The sequence below is a fragment of the Polychytrium aggregatum genome (assembly GCF_025602895.1).
Source record: "Polychytrium aggregatum strain JEL109 chromosome Unknown BJ171scaffold_56, whole genome shotgun sequence".
Classification (NCBI taxonomy): domain Eukaryota; kingdom Fungi; phylum Chytridiomycota; class Chytridiomycetes; order Polychytriales; genus Polychytrium; species Polychytrium aggregatum.
In genome coordinates, this window is record NW_026516258.1 from 34,829 (window position 1) to 51,501 (window position 16,673).

At 56.7% G+C, this 16,673-nt stretch overlaps 3 protein-coding genes and 2 non-coding genes across 5 annotated transcripts; 3 read left to right on the top strand and 2 right to left on the bottom strand.

Moving 5' to 3' along the window:
* The first annotated feature begins 3,911 nt into the window (after positions 1-3,911).
* BJ171DRAFT_t286 lies at positions 3,912-3,985 on the top strand. Its single transcript has one exon. It is a non-coding gene; the product is annotated as a tRNA-Val (tRNA).
* Positions 3,986-3,989: 4 nt separating this feature from the next.
* Positions 3,990-4,063, top strand: BJ171DRAFT_t287. The gene has a single exon. It is a non-coding gene; the product is annotated as a tRNA-Ile (tRNA).
* A 2,588-nt stretch (positions 4,064-6,651) lies between these two features.
* On the top strand, positions 6,652-8,614 carry BJ171DRAFT_524574 (uncharacterized protein). The gene has a single exon (XM_053112599.1). It carries the CDS (start codon positions 6,743-6,745, stop codon positions 8,570-8,572), a length of 1,830 nt encoding a protein of 609 aa, XP_052962558.1. The 5' UTR covers positions 6,652-6,742; the 3' UTR covers positions 8,573-8,614.
* Positions 8,615-12,871: 4,257 nt separating this feature from the next.
* On the bottom strand, positions 12,872-14,912 carry BJ171DRAFT_524622 (uncharacterized protein). Its single transcript, XM_053112600.1, has 7 exons — positions 14,514-14,912; positions 14,354-14,425; positions 14,062-14,133; positions 13,849-13,920; positions 13,611-13,682; positions 13,399-13,470; positions 12,872-13,268 (listed from the first exon to the last, which is right to left on the bottom strand). Exons 1-7 carry the CDS (start codon positions 14,630-14,632, stop codon positions 12,965-12,967), a joined length of 783 nt encoding a protein of 260 aa, XP_052962559.1. The 5' UTR covers positions 14,633-14,912; the 3' UTR covers positions 12,872-12,964.
* BJ171DRAFT_524623 (mitochondrial import protein Pam17-domain-containing protein) lies at positions 14,913-16,282 on the bottom strand. Its single transcript, XM_053112601.1, has 3 exons — positions 15,778-16,282; positions 15,509-15,533; positions 14,913-15,393 (listed from the first exon to the last, which is right to left on the bottom strand). The coding sequence occupies exons 1-3, from the start codon at positions 16,212-16,214 to the stop codon at positions 15,187-15,189; spliced, it is 669 nt and encodes a 222-aa protein (XP_052962560.1). The 5' UTR covers positions 16,215-16,282; the 3' UTR covers positions 14,913-15,186.
* Between the last annotated feature and the right edge of the window lie 391 nt (positions 16,283-16,673).

The window sequence follows — 16,673 nt, forward strand, 5'->3', positions numbered from 1 at the left end:
AAGTCCGCCGAACAGGATTACCAACTTGCCATCGACAGTCTCAAGTATCTCGGCAAGTGGCCCTGATTCCCGAGTTCCTCCGAGCCCCACTCCCAAACAACCAAGCTGCAGCGCTGAACATTGAAGCAGAACAGCCAAGCAAACCGCACTGCCATCATCCGTCCCAGCCACCAGAGTCCCACAGTATATTTGACAGTAAATACATCTATTATATCGACTAAACAAAGCAGTGCTGTCCCATATCCATCACTGATGTTGATCGACTGAGAGCAACATCGAATGACTCGACAACAGCGACTCGACCACCACACTCGATCCTCGTTCTGGAACTGCAACTGTTGGAAAGAACGAGAACAACCCAGACCACCCCGTCGCTATATGGTACCAGAGAATGCAGGCAGAAAACCACCAGCTCTCCACTCCTCCAAGAGCTTCCATTTCTGACTCCAGGCGTCTCCAACGGGCTCTGGCACTGGGTGTGGGCTTGCCAACCAGGACATTTTACAATCGTCACTGCGGCGATGTCAAGTTTTGCCGAACTCATCCATCCAGTGACAGTTTGGAATCTGCAGCTCCGACTTCCATGTCCAGACTTGTGCTGATGTATGCCTGTGGCATTACTTCCTCAGGCTCCTACTGTCGTGCGTGGCGTATCCGAGGGATTGGCGTCCACGACAGACATTCAGTTGCGATGTCATCCAACACCGCCACGACATCCAGCCAGATCGCTGGTCTGTTGTTGAGGATTCGTTCGCGTTTGGCACGCCATTTGCTCAGTTTTTCCTGGTCGATGGTGGCTGGTCTTGCGGGCACTCGAGCCAGCTTGGGGAGTGCGTCGATTGCAAGGTCGATGTACGTGATGCCTTCGGGGATCCTCGCAGGGTGTACATACTGCTCGAGGCGGTTCTTGGCTCGGACACATTCCGACGCATGTTTCCTGTTCACCGGGATTTTGGGACCATTGGGTCCGGGCTTTCTGCACGCTCCGTCAGGTTTGGGAGGGAAGCCACCGACCCGCCAGAGAAACATTCTTCGGGCTTGAGCGACTGATATCACTGGCATCTGCGCGGTCAGGATAGGGTCTCCATCCCATTTGTAGGTGCCTGCGATCGACATCACCTTGCTTGGGTTTCTTTCCTTTTCGTAGAAGCGCATAATCATTGCCTTCTTGATGGGAACGCCTGTTCCTGTCCCCTTCTCGAATAGGGCCGGTCTTGAATGCTCTGGGGAGGTTCTGTGCTGCTGTTCCAGCTCTTTCCAGGTGGCGTTTCCGGTCAGCTTGGAGAGGATCCTTTTGTTTGCATCCCTTGCTGGGAGCTCCGCAATGTGTCTGAGCACCTGCGACGTGAGGAAGCCTGGGTCGCCCCTGCGATCGTACCAGCGGCCGAAGCATTTGATCGTCAGTACTTGTTTCCGAGTTGACATGGAATATATCCCCGTGACCGCCTGTATCGCCGGCCCGGATATGTTGTGGCGGATGTTGAGGGCGGATCGAAGTGTCTCCATCATGCATCGTTGCAGATCGTTCATCGTGGGTCCGCTCAGATTGATGATGGCAAGGCCGTATTCCAGACGCGGTCGGACAAAGGTCTTGTATATCTTGACTATCAGTCCGGGGTAGATGGATTTGCTGAATATCCCGTGCTTTCTGAGCTCCTTGGTTTGAAGCTGGGCCTTGTGTTTGAGCTTGCTTGCATGGGCTTCCACGTCAATGCCTTCGGGGCCGAATTGCACCCCAAGATATTTGAAGGTGGAGCGGACAAACTCGAGCGGTGTGTTGTTGAGGATGACAGGTGCCGGGTTGGCCTCTGCCGTTGTGACTTCGCATTTGGCTGGCGCGAACATGTAATGATGCTCCGCCGCATGCGCTTCGGATATCCTGATGAGGCTCTGCAGGTCTGCGTGATCTTTTGCAATCAACGCCATATCATCGGCGTACATGACGTTGTTGATGATAAGATCTCCTATTCGTGGCGAGGCGATCGCCCGGAGACGTTGTGAGAGGTCGTCCATGAAGAGGCTGTAAAGGGTGGGAGAGAGCACCGATCCTTGCAGCAGTCCAGTCTCAAGCCAGTATGGCTTGGAGCTGGTGCCGCTCACCAGGACGGTGGTGCTCACGTCGTCAAAGAGAGCACGGAGGATGCGGACCGTGTGCGCGGGGACGTTCCGGTTCTCGAGCTTGGGCCAAAGCAGCTGACGATCGACCGAGTCGTAAGCGGCCTTGATGTCCATAAAGGCAATCCACGGAGTGTGTCCGTCGTTCATCATCATTTTAACAATGGTGTCGAGTGCAAAGACCTGGTCCAGGGTCCCTCTGTTGTTGCGGAAGCCTCCTTGGGAGATGTCGATGGCGCCCATCTCCTGCTGCAGTCGGCTGTGAATGATTCGTTCAAAGACCTTTCGGACGACCTGCAGAAGCGATATTGGCCTGTAGGTCTTGATGTCGGCTTCTTCGCCCTTCTTCTTCCAGATCGGGTGGTTGGTGGCGACATTCCACTCTCGAGGAACGACGCCGGTCCATAGGCACCAGCTGAAAAGCTGACACAGCCATTCGGAGACGTGATCTGTGACCGGGTGCAGGAGCTCGGCGCTGATCCCGTCCGAGCCGGGTGCCTTGCGCTTGCCCGTGTGCTTTATGGCAGACCGTACTTCATTTGCGGTGATTTCGTGGGCACTGGTTCGGCTGAGCAACACCTCTCGTGGTAACGGGGTGTTGTTTTTCTCTTGGACACCGTGGCGACTGGAGACATTACCAAAGTGCGTTCGGTATCGCTCCATGCTCTCCTGATCGTTTGGGAGGATCGACTGGTTGAAATAGCCACTCCTGATCTTGTTCCTCTTGCTGATTTCTTTGAGCAGATCGGTGTCTGATTTGGTCGAGAGGGACTGCGCCCAGGAGTTGTAAAAGTCTTGCTTTTGTATCCGGATCCGTTGTTTCAGGACGCTGTTCCAGTGCCTGTAGTCGGCCATGGCCCGCAGCTGCAGCCTTGAGCCTTGCGGCAGCTGGTTGATCAGTCGATATGCCGCGTTCCGTCTTCTCTTGGCATCCGCCATTTCCGGGGTCCAGAAGCCGTTTTGTGGGACCGGGCCGTTTTTCTTGCGTTTGCAATCACGATGCTGGCAACCGTTGTGATGTGGTTTTGGATGATATTCCACCCTGACTCGACGAGGGCCACGGCTGCTTCGTACGCCATTGGTCCATCTTCTTGCGGCAGCCGGTTTCCCAGCCGAGTGATCTGCTCGACGACTGTCGGGTGATGTTCTTGTATGGCCTCCGTGTACTGTTCGAGCATTTCCGGGTCCTCGAGCTTTTTTGTCCGCCACACGAGGATTGGTGGCCGTTTGGGCTGCTTCGCAACATCCCACTCGAGCTCCATTGCCACTATGCGGTGGTCGGAGTTGCACGTATCGTTGAAGTGGACCAATGCCGACTTGATCTGGTTGATAAGGGCCGTGGACGCAAAGAACAAGTCGAGGACCGAGTTTTGCGTGTTTCGTCCCCTTGCGACGTGGGTCCAGTGTTGGCCATAGGGATTGGATGAGTCGACAAACTTCAAATGGCCTTCGTTGATGGCGCTCAAGAGTGGTCTGAGTCGGCCGTTGTATATTTCTGTATCCCTGGTCATTCTTCCCATGCGGGTGTTGAAGTCGCCCATGATCACCGAAGGGATGGGAGCGTCCGTCTTGGTGGTGTTGTTTTTGATCACCGAGACTGCTTCTCTGAACTTTCGCAGTTCAGTGGCGTTGGCCGAGAGTGCAGGTCTGAGGTAGAAGGAGCCAAAGACAATGCCTCTGAAACTGAACCAGATGCTTGCTTGATGAGGTCCTACGTGGAAGTTGCTGAAGTCTTCGAGGTTGGTGGTTCTCGGATTCCGGATCAGGGCGATTCCGCCTTTGCCTCTTGCGAGGCCGGTTTCGTGGTGTAGTTGGTTATCACGTGAGTCTAACACACTCAAGGTCTCCGGTTCGATCCCGGACGAAACCATTCTGCTCCGCTAGCTCAGTTGGTTAGAGCGTGGTGCTAATAACGCCAAGGTCACAGGTTCGATCCCTGTGCGGAGCATTTTTGCTTCCCTTCTCAGTTTTGCTCCATTTCGTCCATATTCCCATCCATTTTGATTGCCACACCCATTCCACTGCTGTTTTCACATTCCTACTCTTGTTGTCTGCCTCCCTTCGTTCCTCCGTCTCTCATCGATCATCATCCACTCGCTCACGCCAGTATCTCCCATCTGCCACAGCCTTGATCCATCTCACTGCACCTCATCCAGGCTCTCCACACCGACACCACTGCACAGACACCATCCCCAGCCACGGCGAATGGCATTCCATTATGCACCGAGATTTTCAGGTATCAATCGATTGAACAACCCTGTCCTGGTCCTCGCTGCCATTTTCACCACTCGCACCACTCGCACCACCTGTCCTCTATCACATACCCAGCCAACCCACCATCGACTGAAACAAAGTTCGTCGAGACATGTATCCATCGAGCCATCCTATACAAGCCATTTATCCCCTTGAATCATCCATATCCTCACCACTTGCAAATGCATCGAGTGATGGCGACTCCTGCCCAGTTTTTGGAGCCATTCGTTTCCCACCGTCGTGAAGCCTCACATCCAGCCAATCAGCCCTCGGCGCTTGCCCACGTTGTGGGCTGCAGCCGGCTCATCGTGACCCCTCCTTGTCGGTGCTTTTCGCATCATTCGATTTCGGGTCCTTTGTTGCAAATCTGGCTCATTCGACTCCATCGATCGCGCACAACCCTGCGGCGCATTGCCATCGCCCTCACAAGCGCCGCGTGCAATCCAAAATTGGTCGTGCATGCCCATTCGGTCCTCATGGGCCACACTTGCACTCTCGCCAACGTGCTCGGCAATGGCCGTTTTTCGTCTCCCCCCCCCAAACACCATCCCAAGTTGCTTCAAATTGCCTCGACCTGGCCTCGCCGCCTGTTGTTCGTCGCAGCGTCTCCTGCTCCAAACGGTCGGTCTCCCTGGCCCAGACTCGGACCTCTGGGCACCGTCCCGTTTTCACGCCTGCCCCACCGTTTGCCATGGTGCTGACGCTCATTGCTGTGGCTGGGCTCTTTACGGGCCTGGCCCACCAGTTCCCCGGCAGCCCGTTCTTCGCCGCCGTCCAGATTCCTCTCCGTCTCATCCAGGCTATCCAAGGCGTCAAAGTGAATCAGCAATGCTGGACCCTGCTCGCCAACAGGTCTCTCGAGATCTTCCAAGTACTGTCTCAGCACCAGTCCAGCGACCCAAACTTTGCCCAGCATATCCACCGCCTCGGCAGTTTCTACCAAAAGATCCACGACTACTACCAGAACGACGTCGAGAAACTCAAGACTTTTGACAAGATCCTCAAGGGCCAGGCTATCCGTCGGCGGCTTGAGGACTTCAGCAACGAGCTCGACAGCACCTACCAGAGCGTCATGCTCGCCCTCGCCATCGGCACCTCAAACAAACTCGATAGGATCGATCTCGCCGGGGCTATCCGCCAGGACGAGGCCAGGGAGGCCCAAATGTTCCAGAGCATTAACGAGCTTCTCGAGCAAAACAACACGAGCCTCCTTGGCGAATTCGGCATCATGCTTGACAGACAGCATGAATACCAGATCCGAGCCATCACAGTTGCACTTCAGAGTGCCCTCAGCGAAGCTACCCTCGACCAGATTATTGGAAAGGCCATCAACCCGCTTCTTCAAAACCTCCAGCGCTGCTCCCAAGCATCCAAATCTGTCCAGCCAGAGTCTTGGCGCATTCCTGCCGAGGCCGTCACTGACTGGTCCTCGACTCCGATCGCCCACGGCGGCTTTGGTCAGGTCTACACAGCCACATACTATGGCTCTCCTGTCGCCGTCAAGCAGCTTCTTACCAACCATAGCGAGGACGAGATCAAACAGTTCCGTAACGAGATCAACGTGTGGCACAAACTCAACCATCCCAATGTCCTTCCCCTCCTTGGCGCCTGCGACACCACCGAGAAGCCATTCATGGTCTCTCCATTCATGAAGAACGGCACGCTCCGCAGCTATGTTTCAAGCCCGCACGAGATCCGTCCCCTCGACGAGAAACTCAAGCTCATGTACCAAGTCGCCTCGGGCATGGCCTATTTGCATGAGATCAATGTCGTTCACGGTGACCTCAAGAGCGACAACGTCTTCATCGACTCTGGATACCACGCTGTCCTCGCTGACTTTGGCATGGCCTACACCAAGCGAGCCTCCGTATCCACCAGGATTCTCGACAAAGGCCAAGCGCCGAGCGGGACGTTCGAGCTGATGGCACCGGAGATGCTCGGCCTGGATGGCAAGGATCCCGTGGGCTCAAACCGAAGGACGGACGTCTATGCCTATGGCATGACGCTGTACGAGGTCCTCAACAACGGCAAGGTGTGGATGACAATTGACGGGCAGTTGATGAGCGAGCATGTGATCCAGATCCAACTCAGGCAGCACAAGCGTCCCAAGCGCACCGATGACCTTCCCGACAATATCTGGAACCTCATTGAGCTATGCTGGAGCCAAGACCCGTACAAGCGCCCCAAGTTCACTGAGATCGTTACGCTTCTTCAAAGCTATCGCGATTACTCCGCACCGCCGGCCGTTACCCAAACCGGCTCACTTCGTCCCTCGCTTCGTCCCTCGCTGCAGCAAGAACTGGCGTCTGCGGCTGTTGCTTCGCCAGTGGCACTGCCAGCTCCGAGCCCCTTTCTCTCGTTCCCCCAGGTGCGAATGCCGGTCCCGGAAACCCAGGCGGTCCCTTCAGCAAGCCCCATGATGCTGGCACAGAGCCCCATGATCTCCATCGATTCACACGACTCTGCGCCACAAGATCGCCGGTCCATCCCAGCTCAGCGCCATGCCAGCCTCTTACCAGGCCAGGGCGGGCTCAGCGTCGAATTCCCAGGATTGGACCGCAAGCGCTCCATGACCCTGCCGACCATCCATGTTGACATGTCGCGCCAACACTCAGAGGTAGACAGGACCTCCATTCAAGACGTGCCCCGTCTGCTTCAGGTCAAGGCCGACAACGGCGATGCCGAGGCTGCTCTCGAGGTGGCCCAGATCATCGCTACCGACATGCCTGTCGACAGCCCTCGCTGGGACCAAGCCGCCAGGTACTTCCAAAAGAGCGCCGACGCTCTCAACATCGAGGCATGCTTTGAAGTTGCCTGGCTGCACTTTGTAGGCCTTGGGCTCCACAAGAGCGACCTCGACGGCTTCAATTACTGGAAGGAGGTTGTCCGCCGATCCGCCGATCCAGCCTTGCGTCATATGTCGCTGTACATGCTGGGCTGGTGCTCCTTTCTTGGCCGTGGTGCACCCTCCAACCGAGCGGTGGCCACGGAGTGCTTCCGGAGCAGTGCTCAGGACGGATTCGTCCTCGGCGAGCAGGCCCTTGACTTTATGTGGAACCAAGACGTTGACAAGATGCAAACTACCTCAGCTGTCGCCAAGCGCTTTTTCGAGCGGTGTGCTCTGCTGTCGCCAAGAGATCCGCTTCTTGCCCATCTGACGGCGGCATGCTTGCTCTATGGATTTGGCACTGCCAGGGACCAAAGTCATGCCCTCCAGATCCTTGAACAGCAGTCGGACCAGGGTTTCCACCCCAGCCAGGCGCTTCTCGGATGCTGCTACTTTTACGGCTTTGGAGTCAACCGAGACCACCGCACCGCGGCACACTGGTTTGCCCGTGCTGCCGAGCATGACAATCCGTACGCTCAGGTGAACTTGGCTCTGTGTTACGAAAAGGCCTACGGCGTCCCCCAGAACTTCTCGCAGTCCACCGTCCTCTACAAGCAGGCTGCCGTCCAAGGGAGCGCCGAGGGCCAGCGCAACCTCGGTCACTCGTATTTCTACGGCCGCGGCACTGCTAGAGACCACGCCAAGGCAGTCGAGTGGTACCGGCGTTCGGCCGACCAAGGCAACGTGGAAGCCTGCGATGACCTCGGCCAGTGCTTCAAGAACGGCCTCGGGGTGCAGCAAAACTACGCCAAAGCCATCGAACTGTTCAGCAAGGCCGCCAAGGGCGGAAATGTGGCTTCGCTCTATCACATCGGGCTCTGCTACTACTATGGCCACGGCGTTGGTCAAAGCTACGAGCTGGCGGCTCAGTTCTTGCAGAACGCCGCCGAAAAGGGCGACAACAATGCCCAGAACAGCCTGGCGATTTGCTATACCAACGGCCGCGGCATTCCAGTCGACTTGGTCAAGGCCGTCGAGTGGTTCCGCAAGGCGGCCGAGGGCGGCAATCCCGATGCCATGCTCTGGATGGGCATCAACTATTCCCGCGGACACGGCGTCATGCAGGACAACAACGAAGCCAAACGGTGGCTCCTCCGTGCCGCCGACAAGGGCAACGCCAAGGCTCGTGAACTCTACAGCGATTTGATCCAGAAGGAGATCATGGCGAGCGACGGCCGAGGTGCTCGGCAGAACCCACCCCGAGCAGCCCAGCATAACAATAACAGGGTCGCCCAAGGCAGCGGTGGCAGGAACGAGGGCAATCCTTTTGCACGACAACCCACTGTCAGCGAGACCCTGCCTCGCCTCCATCCTTAACACCACCTAGCGCCCAACCCGATGATGGGTCCGTGCATGTATGTGCATGATATGGTCAGTACTGGGAATAAAACAAGACATCCTGTCCACTCTGGAACACTGCGCGCAGTCCTGGACACACGACATCGGTGTCGATTGCAGTTGAGTTTGATATAAGAACCGATAGGGGGATGCATGGATAACGAATGGATGCATGGATTACGAATGGATGCATGGACTACCAATGGATGCGTGGACTACAGGCAATCCAATAAAAAACGGGACACCCGGGTTTTTGATCATTCATCGAATATTTTGTTACCCAGTGTTATCGCGCGCTGGCCATGACCATTCGCCACACATCCGACTTTCGCACCGCCGCATTGCGATGCTACGCCCTCATCCATAGCCTGCGTAAGGTCGCCTCCATATTCAGTGTATCCAAGAGCACCATCCATCGATGGCACCGAGGATGCAAGCTGGATGACCCACCCAGAGTCCCAGCTCGCAGATCCACTTTCTTTGAGCAGGCATGTCCAGTCATTCGCACCCTGATTGAACAGGACCCGTTCCAGACTGGTCCTGTGTTGCGATGCAAGCTCGAGTCCATCCTCCAGAGGAAAGTATCACTCTCACTCTGCCACACTGCCATCCACCGAGCAGGTCTCTCACACAAGAGGGCAACACACCTCTACAAGTCCAAGCGACTGGATGAGCGAGTGGCACAGTTCAGGGACCAGGTCCGCTCCATCGACCCGCGGCGATTCGTTTTTGTCGATGAGACAGGGATCAGACGAACCACCTTTCCGCTCTACGGATACTCACCGAAGGGTGCTCCGCTTCGCCAGCGCAATCACATGAAGCACAAGTCTGTCTCGGCTGCATTTGCCATCAACCACTCTGGTGTGCTGCATCGCATGTACATCCCCACATCATTCAAGACACACTCGATGGTCGAGTTCTTTGAGCGAGCGACCTTCCCAGACGACTCTGTGGTTGTGATGGACAATGTCAGCATGCACAAGACAAGGGCTGTCCTGGACTGCATCGAGCGCCGAGGATGGTCAGTGATCTTCACCCCACCTGCCTCGCCCGACTTCAATCCCATCGAGAACTTCTTTGGGGTTGAGTCCCCATCAATTTTGGGGTTGTCCCTCCAATCACGCCGCCATTTTCACGCTCAAATCCCTGGCTTGAACCTCTCGGCGATTTTTGAACAGGGTCACTTCCCCAACCAGCCCGCAACGACGGGCTCCTGCTCTCGGGTATAAATGCCACACCTTCGTCCCTGCTGCTTTCTTCCCTCATCTCGCCTTGATCTGATCATCGCGCTATTGTACGATAAAAAAAAGTCTCTGCTCTGACCAGTACCACTGGCAGGCACCCAGCATCCTCTGCCCCCATGCCTCCGAAGCGTAAGGGTACCGGTGATGGCCAGCCTCGGCCACCCAGGCCCAAGAAAGCCAAGTCACAGTCGGAGCCTGTCTCTGGTTCGTATTCTGACCCCACGCATGCTTGGTCGTCTGTTGCTCCGTCGCTCACCACCACTGCTTCTGCAGATCCAATGGATGTCGATCCCACCGAGCCTGGTCCATCTACTTCCTCGAGTACCGGCAAGCGATGTCGCCAGTGCGATGGTACCGATCACGAGCGAAGCAACACCAGCAAGTGTCCCAAATACCGGCCCCTCAAGAGTTCTGTCGTCCCTCTCGTGGATGGAAGGTCATCCGCCCCTCAGTTCAGCTGCTTCAAGCAGACGATGGATGGCTGTTGTCTCAATCCCGCTCTCCGCGACAAGATCCAGGCCACCGTCGAGGCCATGACCCAGATCCAGTTCGAGGCATCCAGGCTGCTCAACCTGCACATCCTCCGGTGCATCGAGCAGGATCTTCCCGTCCCCGTCATCTCCAAGTCCACCCCTGCTTTCGTTCGCCAATGCTTCAAGATTGTCGAGGCCGATGCCCTCTCCCCGACCGGGGACAATGAGAAATACAACGAGCATCTGGTCGATTCCTTTCGCGACTACCAGACCACTCGGCACGCAGACCTGCCTCCGGCCCCTCGTCTGCCTGATGGTGCTCACAGTCAGCTTCTCACCCTGGCTGTCAATGCCTATGCCACCAACTGCACCACCCACCTCAACCTGGCCTACTGGAGACTCCTTCGCCGCTTCTGCGCTGCCGTCTTCCCAGCCAACAAGCATAAGCACGAAGCCATCGAGGCCTGTCTCGAGCTCTTCGAGAAACCAGGGCAGACTCCACCCAAGGCCGATCTCGAGTTCCTCTATCCCGAGTTTGGCCACATCCTGGACGAGTTTCGGTACAGCAACGACCAGGACCGCTTCCGGGCCCTCCATCGCCTCTCACACCATGTGAGAATCCTCGCCCGAGACAAGATGGTCGACAATGTCCACAAGTGGATCGACTGTGACATGCCCGCCCTCCGAGTCACCGAGCTGCAGCGCCAGGCCAAGCTGGACGAGCTCACTACCCAAGGCATTCCCTCCGACGACAAGAGGTTCACCAACGCCAAGTCTGAGCTCGGCACCACCAAGGCCAAGATCAACAAGCTGGCCGCCAGGATCAACTGGGCACCCAAGCAGCTCGCCGTCGACACTCCTCCGGCCGTGTGCACGATAGTTCCTCTATGCACTGCAAGGGCCAAGTATGTCAAGATTGACACGGTCACTCTCTGGGAACTCCTTGGTCCAAAGAAGCGCCTTGGACTCACCAGGGACAAGCTCAAGGAACAAGGTGATGACGGCATCAACAACCAGGATCGTCTCTGGCGCAGTTGCTTCAAGCTGCGTAGTTCCCTCTTCCAAGAGCGGGACGTGAACAAGAAGCTGTTCAACTACGAGATCAGCACCGATGGCATTGGATGCACCATCGGTCTCGTCAAGTTTGTGCCTCGAACCGATCACACCGAGACCATCGAGCCTCCTCCGACTGCCGAGCAGCGCATCCAGGCCCACATCGGCGACCCAAACCCCAACCGCACCACTTGGATTGGCATCGATCCTGGAGTCGGCTCCATCTTCACGGCGGTCATCCAAGCACCGGGCCACCAAGACGAGGTGGTCTCATTCTCGAATGGCCACTACCAGCACATGTGTGGCCATACGTCCAACACCAAGTGGCACAACACCATGAAGTATCGACTCAGCATCGAGACCTGGATGTCGACCACTCCCTCGCCCAAGGTGTCGTCCTCGGAGGCTTTCAAGGTCCATCTCACCCATGTCCTGCGACCGGAGCTGCGAGTGCAGCTCGACTTCCACCTTGGCAAGAAGGCCCGTCACCATCGCTTCACGGGCCACAAGAGGCGCCAAGTGGCCGTCGACAGGATGTGCAAGGTCGTCCTGAAGCACGCCCCGATACGGACCGATGTGGTGATCGCCTTTGGCAATGCGTCATGGCGACAGGGCAAGGGCTATGCATCCAGCCCTCGGAGGCAGCGGTTTGCTCGGTACTTTGAGCAATTCGAGCACCACCGACGCCGTCCCAATCACCATCATGGAAGCGTCAAGGTGGCCTCGACGAACGAGTTCAACACCTCGCAAGTGTGCTCCAAGTGCCTGGAGCCCTCTCGGCTGGGGGATCTGAAAGCGCCCAGTGTTGCGAATTCCCACTTTGTCAGGAGCTGCAAGAATCCCAGCTGCCGGACAGTGTGGAATCGCGACGTCAATGCGGCGCGCAACATGATCACAGTATGCAGGTCGATTGTGGAGATCGGAGAGCGACCGGCGGTCTTCACTCGGAGGCTGCCAAAGTGATCTGTTTTATTTCTTGTGGCTTTGCTTGACGCAAGCATAGCACATACTACCTGTTCATGGAAACGGCTATATTGTCCCGTTTTTTTCTGAATAAAGTGTAAGAATGCATGTATATTCAAGATCTGGACCAAAGTAACCGCTGGCCCTGACAACTGGTCCTGCTTCGGTTTTGGACCGTTTTTGACAGAGCTACACTGGCCCGCGAGAGGAATAGGAAAGAGGTTGTGGGAAGACATCGTGGTGGCAGAAACCTTGGTCTGTATACACTTAATCCAGGGGGGAAATGGGACACCACACCCGCTTCCATGAACATGTTGTGTGTAATGGCATGTGCCTAGCAGAGCCATAAGGAATATATCAGATCACCTCCGAGCAATGACCACCAGCCGCTCTCCGGTCTCCACAATCGACCTGCACGCTGGTCTCGGAGCGCCAGCGGTGAATAGTGCTCTTGGACACGTTGAATATGGAGGCAACATCCCTCAGGCTACGGATGAGGGCGTAGCATCATAGCGCAGAATGGCCATGGCCAGCACGATGGTATTTGGCAACAAATTATTCGGTCAATGATCAAAGACCAAGGCGTCCCGTGTTTTATTGGATTGACTGTAATAGGGGGCTGATGGGATTGAGAGGCTTCAGTTCGGCGGTGGATCTGCAAGAACTTTGTAGGCGTGACGAGTGGTTGTCCTGGTGACGAGCGTCGACTTTGAGTGATCAAAGCGGCGATGAGAGCGTCTGCGGAGCACAATGAATGCTCCGATGGCGAGGGCTGCTATCACCAGGGCAACTACAACCCACAGCAGTGGAGATGACACCGCAAAGAAGGGCGGTGCGGCGCTCGAGGAGCACTGCAGGCCACCAAGGTTCCAGATGTTGACATTGGCGGGAGAGCACTGAGGCAGCGAGATGGTTCCGGTGAGGTTGTTGCCAGAGAGATCGCTGTGTCGACAAGGCCAAAGCCGATGTGCAGGAAGTAGGATTCAAGATGCAGAATGCAGCAGTGTCAGCGGATATCATCACTATCGAGCTGCGGCAAGCGGCGCAAGCAGTGCAAGTGTGGGAGCCTCACATCGATGTCAGGTTCGTCACGGACGACAGGTCGAGGGCAACGCTTCCCGCGAGGTTGTTCGAGTCAAGTTGCCTGGGAATCGAAGCATGGTATTGTCAGCCGCCATACGACAAGGCAATGGAGCGGCTGCCAGAGTCCTTCGGCAGCGAACAGGCGAGCGGAATGATTCCTGACCAACACGCAAAGCAGACAGAGTCAACGACGGAACTCACAGAGTCTGAAGTTTCGCCAGCGACGACAGCGTTGCAGGTGGTGTCCCAGTCAATTGATTCCCAGTGAGGACGCTGGTGTGATTCGACACAACGAGATTCGTCAGAAGGAGCGATGGGCAAATCATCGAACGACAGCTGGGCGGATGGAAGCCGACATTCTGTCGGCTGGCCTGAGCGCCACAAAGAACTGGGAATAAGCTGCCTCGGTGTTTGGGGGTCGCTCCTGTCACCATATTACATGGATTGCAGGCTGGTGATGTTGCCTATCGAATCGGGAATCTCTCCAGAGAGCAGATTGTACTGCAGCGAGCTGTGGAGAGCAGAGGCGCATGTTGGTCAGTACAGAGCTGACCAAAGCGCCCGTCGGCAGCGATGACACCCAACCACAGCGACGATCGATATCCACGGCGCCGATCGATAGCTCCGCCGATAATCAATCGCCTCGACGTACATCTCGCGCAGGTTAGGCAGCAGTCCAATCTCCCGTGGTAGCGAGCCGTTGATGTTGTTGTTGTGGAGGTCGCTGGTCGACCGCAACAGATGTCCGTCGACAGGGGCAAGGGTATGGATCACAGTCCGAGAAGTGAGCAGAGGATGTTCAATACGAGCCAAAGTCCGCGCAAGCATCCAGTCAGCGGGCATGGTCGCCCGATGGATGGCGATACCCGGTTCGCCCCGTCAACCATAGTTCACTTGGATTGGCCACATGTCCGACAACAGCAGGCCACAGCATTATCACCCACAGGACTCGGAGTTCGGTCAGGGTTGCTAGTTGCGTCGGAATAGAGCCGTTTATGCTTCGGCCGGATACGACGCTGCAAAGACGGAGGCAAAGGGTCAGCGACGACAGCAAAGCCAGCAGGCGGCCCGAGAGGAGGTGGATGGCGGCGATCGAGAACCTACATCATCAAGACTCGCCCGGCCGAGTCGCAGTCGACCATGACGGACGACGGGTCGCAGCAGGGAATCGACGGCAGCCAGGCCTGGATGACGGAGCAATCTGGAGAGGTGGCGTTGCTCATCTCGATTGTTGGAAGAGGTCAGCGCAGAGCAGAGCCTGGGTACGACACAGGATATGGAGTTGGACGAGAGACGGATGGGTGCGTCCGTGGATGAGGTCGAGAATGTTCAGCCCGGAGCTGGACAGATCGAGAGCGGGACAGATCGAGGGCAGCTTGGGGACAGATCAGGACAGACGATGCGGGAAGCTTGGCGAGCCGACCGGGAACATACACCGGACGAACCGCCACCGAGGGGCCGTGCAGGCGCTGCCGAGCAGCATGAGATGGGGCACTGCAAACAGTGCACGACGGACCCAAACGACCAGGAGCCGCAAAGTGTATTGAGATCAAAAGCAAGGGCGACGCAGACGGAGGAATGGGCTGGGCCGGGCCGCAAGCCCGAGCGAGGTGAGTTCGAGCAGCTCGCATGTCCCTGCCGCAGCGATCGCCGAGCGGATGCAGTGCAGAGACGGTGTGGCCCAAGCCATGATTAGCGCCACGACGACGGCAGATCGAAGCAGCACAACCACGGCAAGGACGGCGGCAATATGGGGAAGATCGACGATCGAGGCAACTCAAGCCTGGACCCGCTTGGACGACATCTGGGGACGGTGGACGATGCCGACCTTGAGCTTGTAGGCGCGCTGCTTGCGGAGCCAGGCTCGATAGTCAGCCACCGACTTGACGTTCTCGCCATAAAAGTCCGGCATCGGGTTCTGCAGCGAGGTATTCTGGGTGGTTGGGCGGTGCTTGGCGATGCGGTCAAAGAATTCTCGTTCGCGCTGGCAAGCGGATGGGAATAGATCGAGCAAGTGTCAGTACCGGCAGCCTCTAACAGATCGGTTTTGGATGGACGACGCTGCTCCGGCAGGGCAGATGCGAAGGGCGCTAACTCACCAGATCCATACCCTTCAGGAGCTGTCTGTTGGTCGAGGTTGAGATCGAGGCAGATGAGATGTCAGATGTCAGATGCATGCAGTGTTGGAAAGTGCATCCGCGGCGGCGAGACGACAGCGGTCGCTCCCCCGTCATCGTGGTGGGCAAGTCCATGATTGCAGAGCCAATGCACTGATCAAGATGGCTCTATCGTCGCCATGCCGATGCCATGCCGATGCCACCGCCAAAAGCAGGGCGACACCAGGGCACTTCTTGCGAGAAACGCCTACTTGTTGGTAAAGAGTCTCCAGATCGATCCGCCGCTGAGGAGAGAGAGGCCGATGCCGCATCCCGTGGCAACAAAGATGCCGGCGCTGTAGGTCACCATGGGATCCATGTCCATGATCATCTTGGTGGGATCGTAGTCGGCGATGGCAAAGACGTAGATCGATGCGGCAAAGAAGGTGACGGAACCACCTACGGCGGCGGCGGCGATTTCGGCATGGGACTTTGACTTTCGGAGCTCAAAGTACTGCTTCCAGGGGATGGTGGTCTGCGAAGACGGCCTCGCAGCCGACTGGGCTGAGCGGCTTGCTGAGCTCGAGAAGGACAGGGCCAACGTGGGCGCCCGGGAGCGCAGGGCCTTGGCTTTGAGTTGGAGGAGGGGATTGCAGCTCGAGACGGCCGGCGCAAACGACCGGCAGCGGAAAAACAGCTGGGACATCATGGTGAGCGGCTGGATGAATCGAGTTTGATCGATGTCGAGATGGATCTGTGTCGAGATGGATCAGTGTCGAGATGGATCACACTATCAATTTTTTCCGGCCCGCTCGCGGCTGCTCATCTCGGTCACCTGAAAGTCACGTTGTATGTGGCGCAGCAAAAGTTGGAATCCGGCCATGGTCGGTTGACGGCATTTGGTATCACCTTGAGCCGATTGACGGTGGTGGTGGGCAATTGGTGTGGAGGAATGACCAATTGTATCATTGTTGGAAGCTCCACTCCGATTGCGGACAAGAACCACCACCATCTGAATCTCTCTGGTTGGAAACCTAGTCAAGCGTGGCTGTGTGTCAGCGAGATGACATGATCGTTTGGCTATCAGGCAAGACTCACCTTGACAAGATGTCTTCCCACGACTGATTGAGCGAGCGATGCGTTTCTGGATCTGAATCAAGGACGCCAC

Bases quoted from the DNA above. Each gene is read 5' to 3' on its own strand.
- BJ171DRAFT_524574 (XM_053112599.1), top strand. From the start codon at position 6,743: ATGCCGGTCCCGGAAACCCAGGCGGTCCCTTCAGCAAGCCCCATGATG.
- BJ171DRAFT_524622 (XM_053112600.1), bottom strand. From the start codon at position 14,632: ATGAGCAACGCCACCTCTCCAGATTGCTCCGTCATCCAGGCCTGGCTG. The intron at 14,134-14,353 runs GTGGGTGATAAT...GCGGTCGACCAG, and splicing joins CTGACCGAACTCCGAGTCCT to CGACCTCCACAACAACAACA. The intron at 13,921-14,061 runs GTACGTCGAGGC...TGCTCTCCACAG, and splicing joins CTGCCTAACCTGCGCGAGAT to CTCGCTGCAGTACAATCTGC.
- BJ171DRAFT_524623 (XM_053112601.1), bottom strand. From the start codon at position 16,214: ATGATGTCCCAGCTGTTTTTCCGCTGCCGGTCGTTTGCGCCGGCCGTC. The intron at 15,534-15,777 runs GTAGGCGTTTCT...CTCGACCAACAG, and splicing joins TGGAGACTCTTTACCAACAA to ACAGCTCCTGAAGGGTATGG. The intron at 15,394-15,508 runs GTGAGTTAGCGC...TCCGCTTGCCAG, and splicing joins TCCTGAAGGGTATGGATCTG to CGCGAACGAGAATTCTTTGA.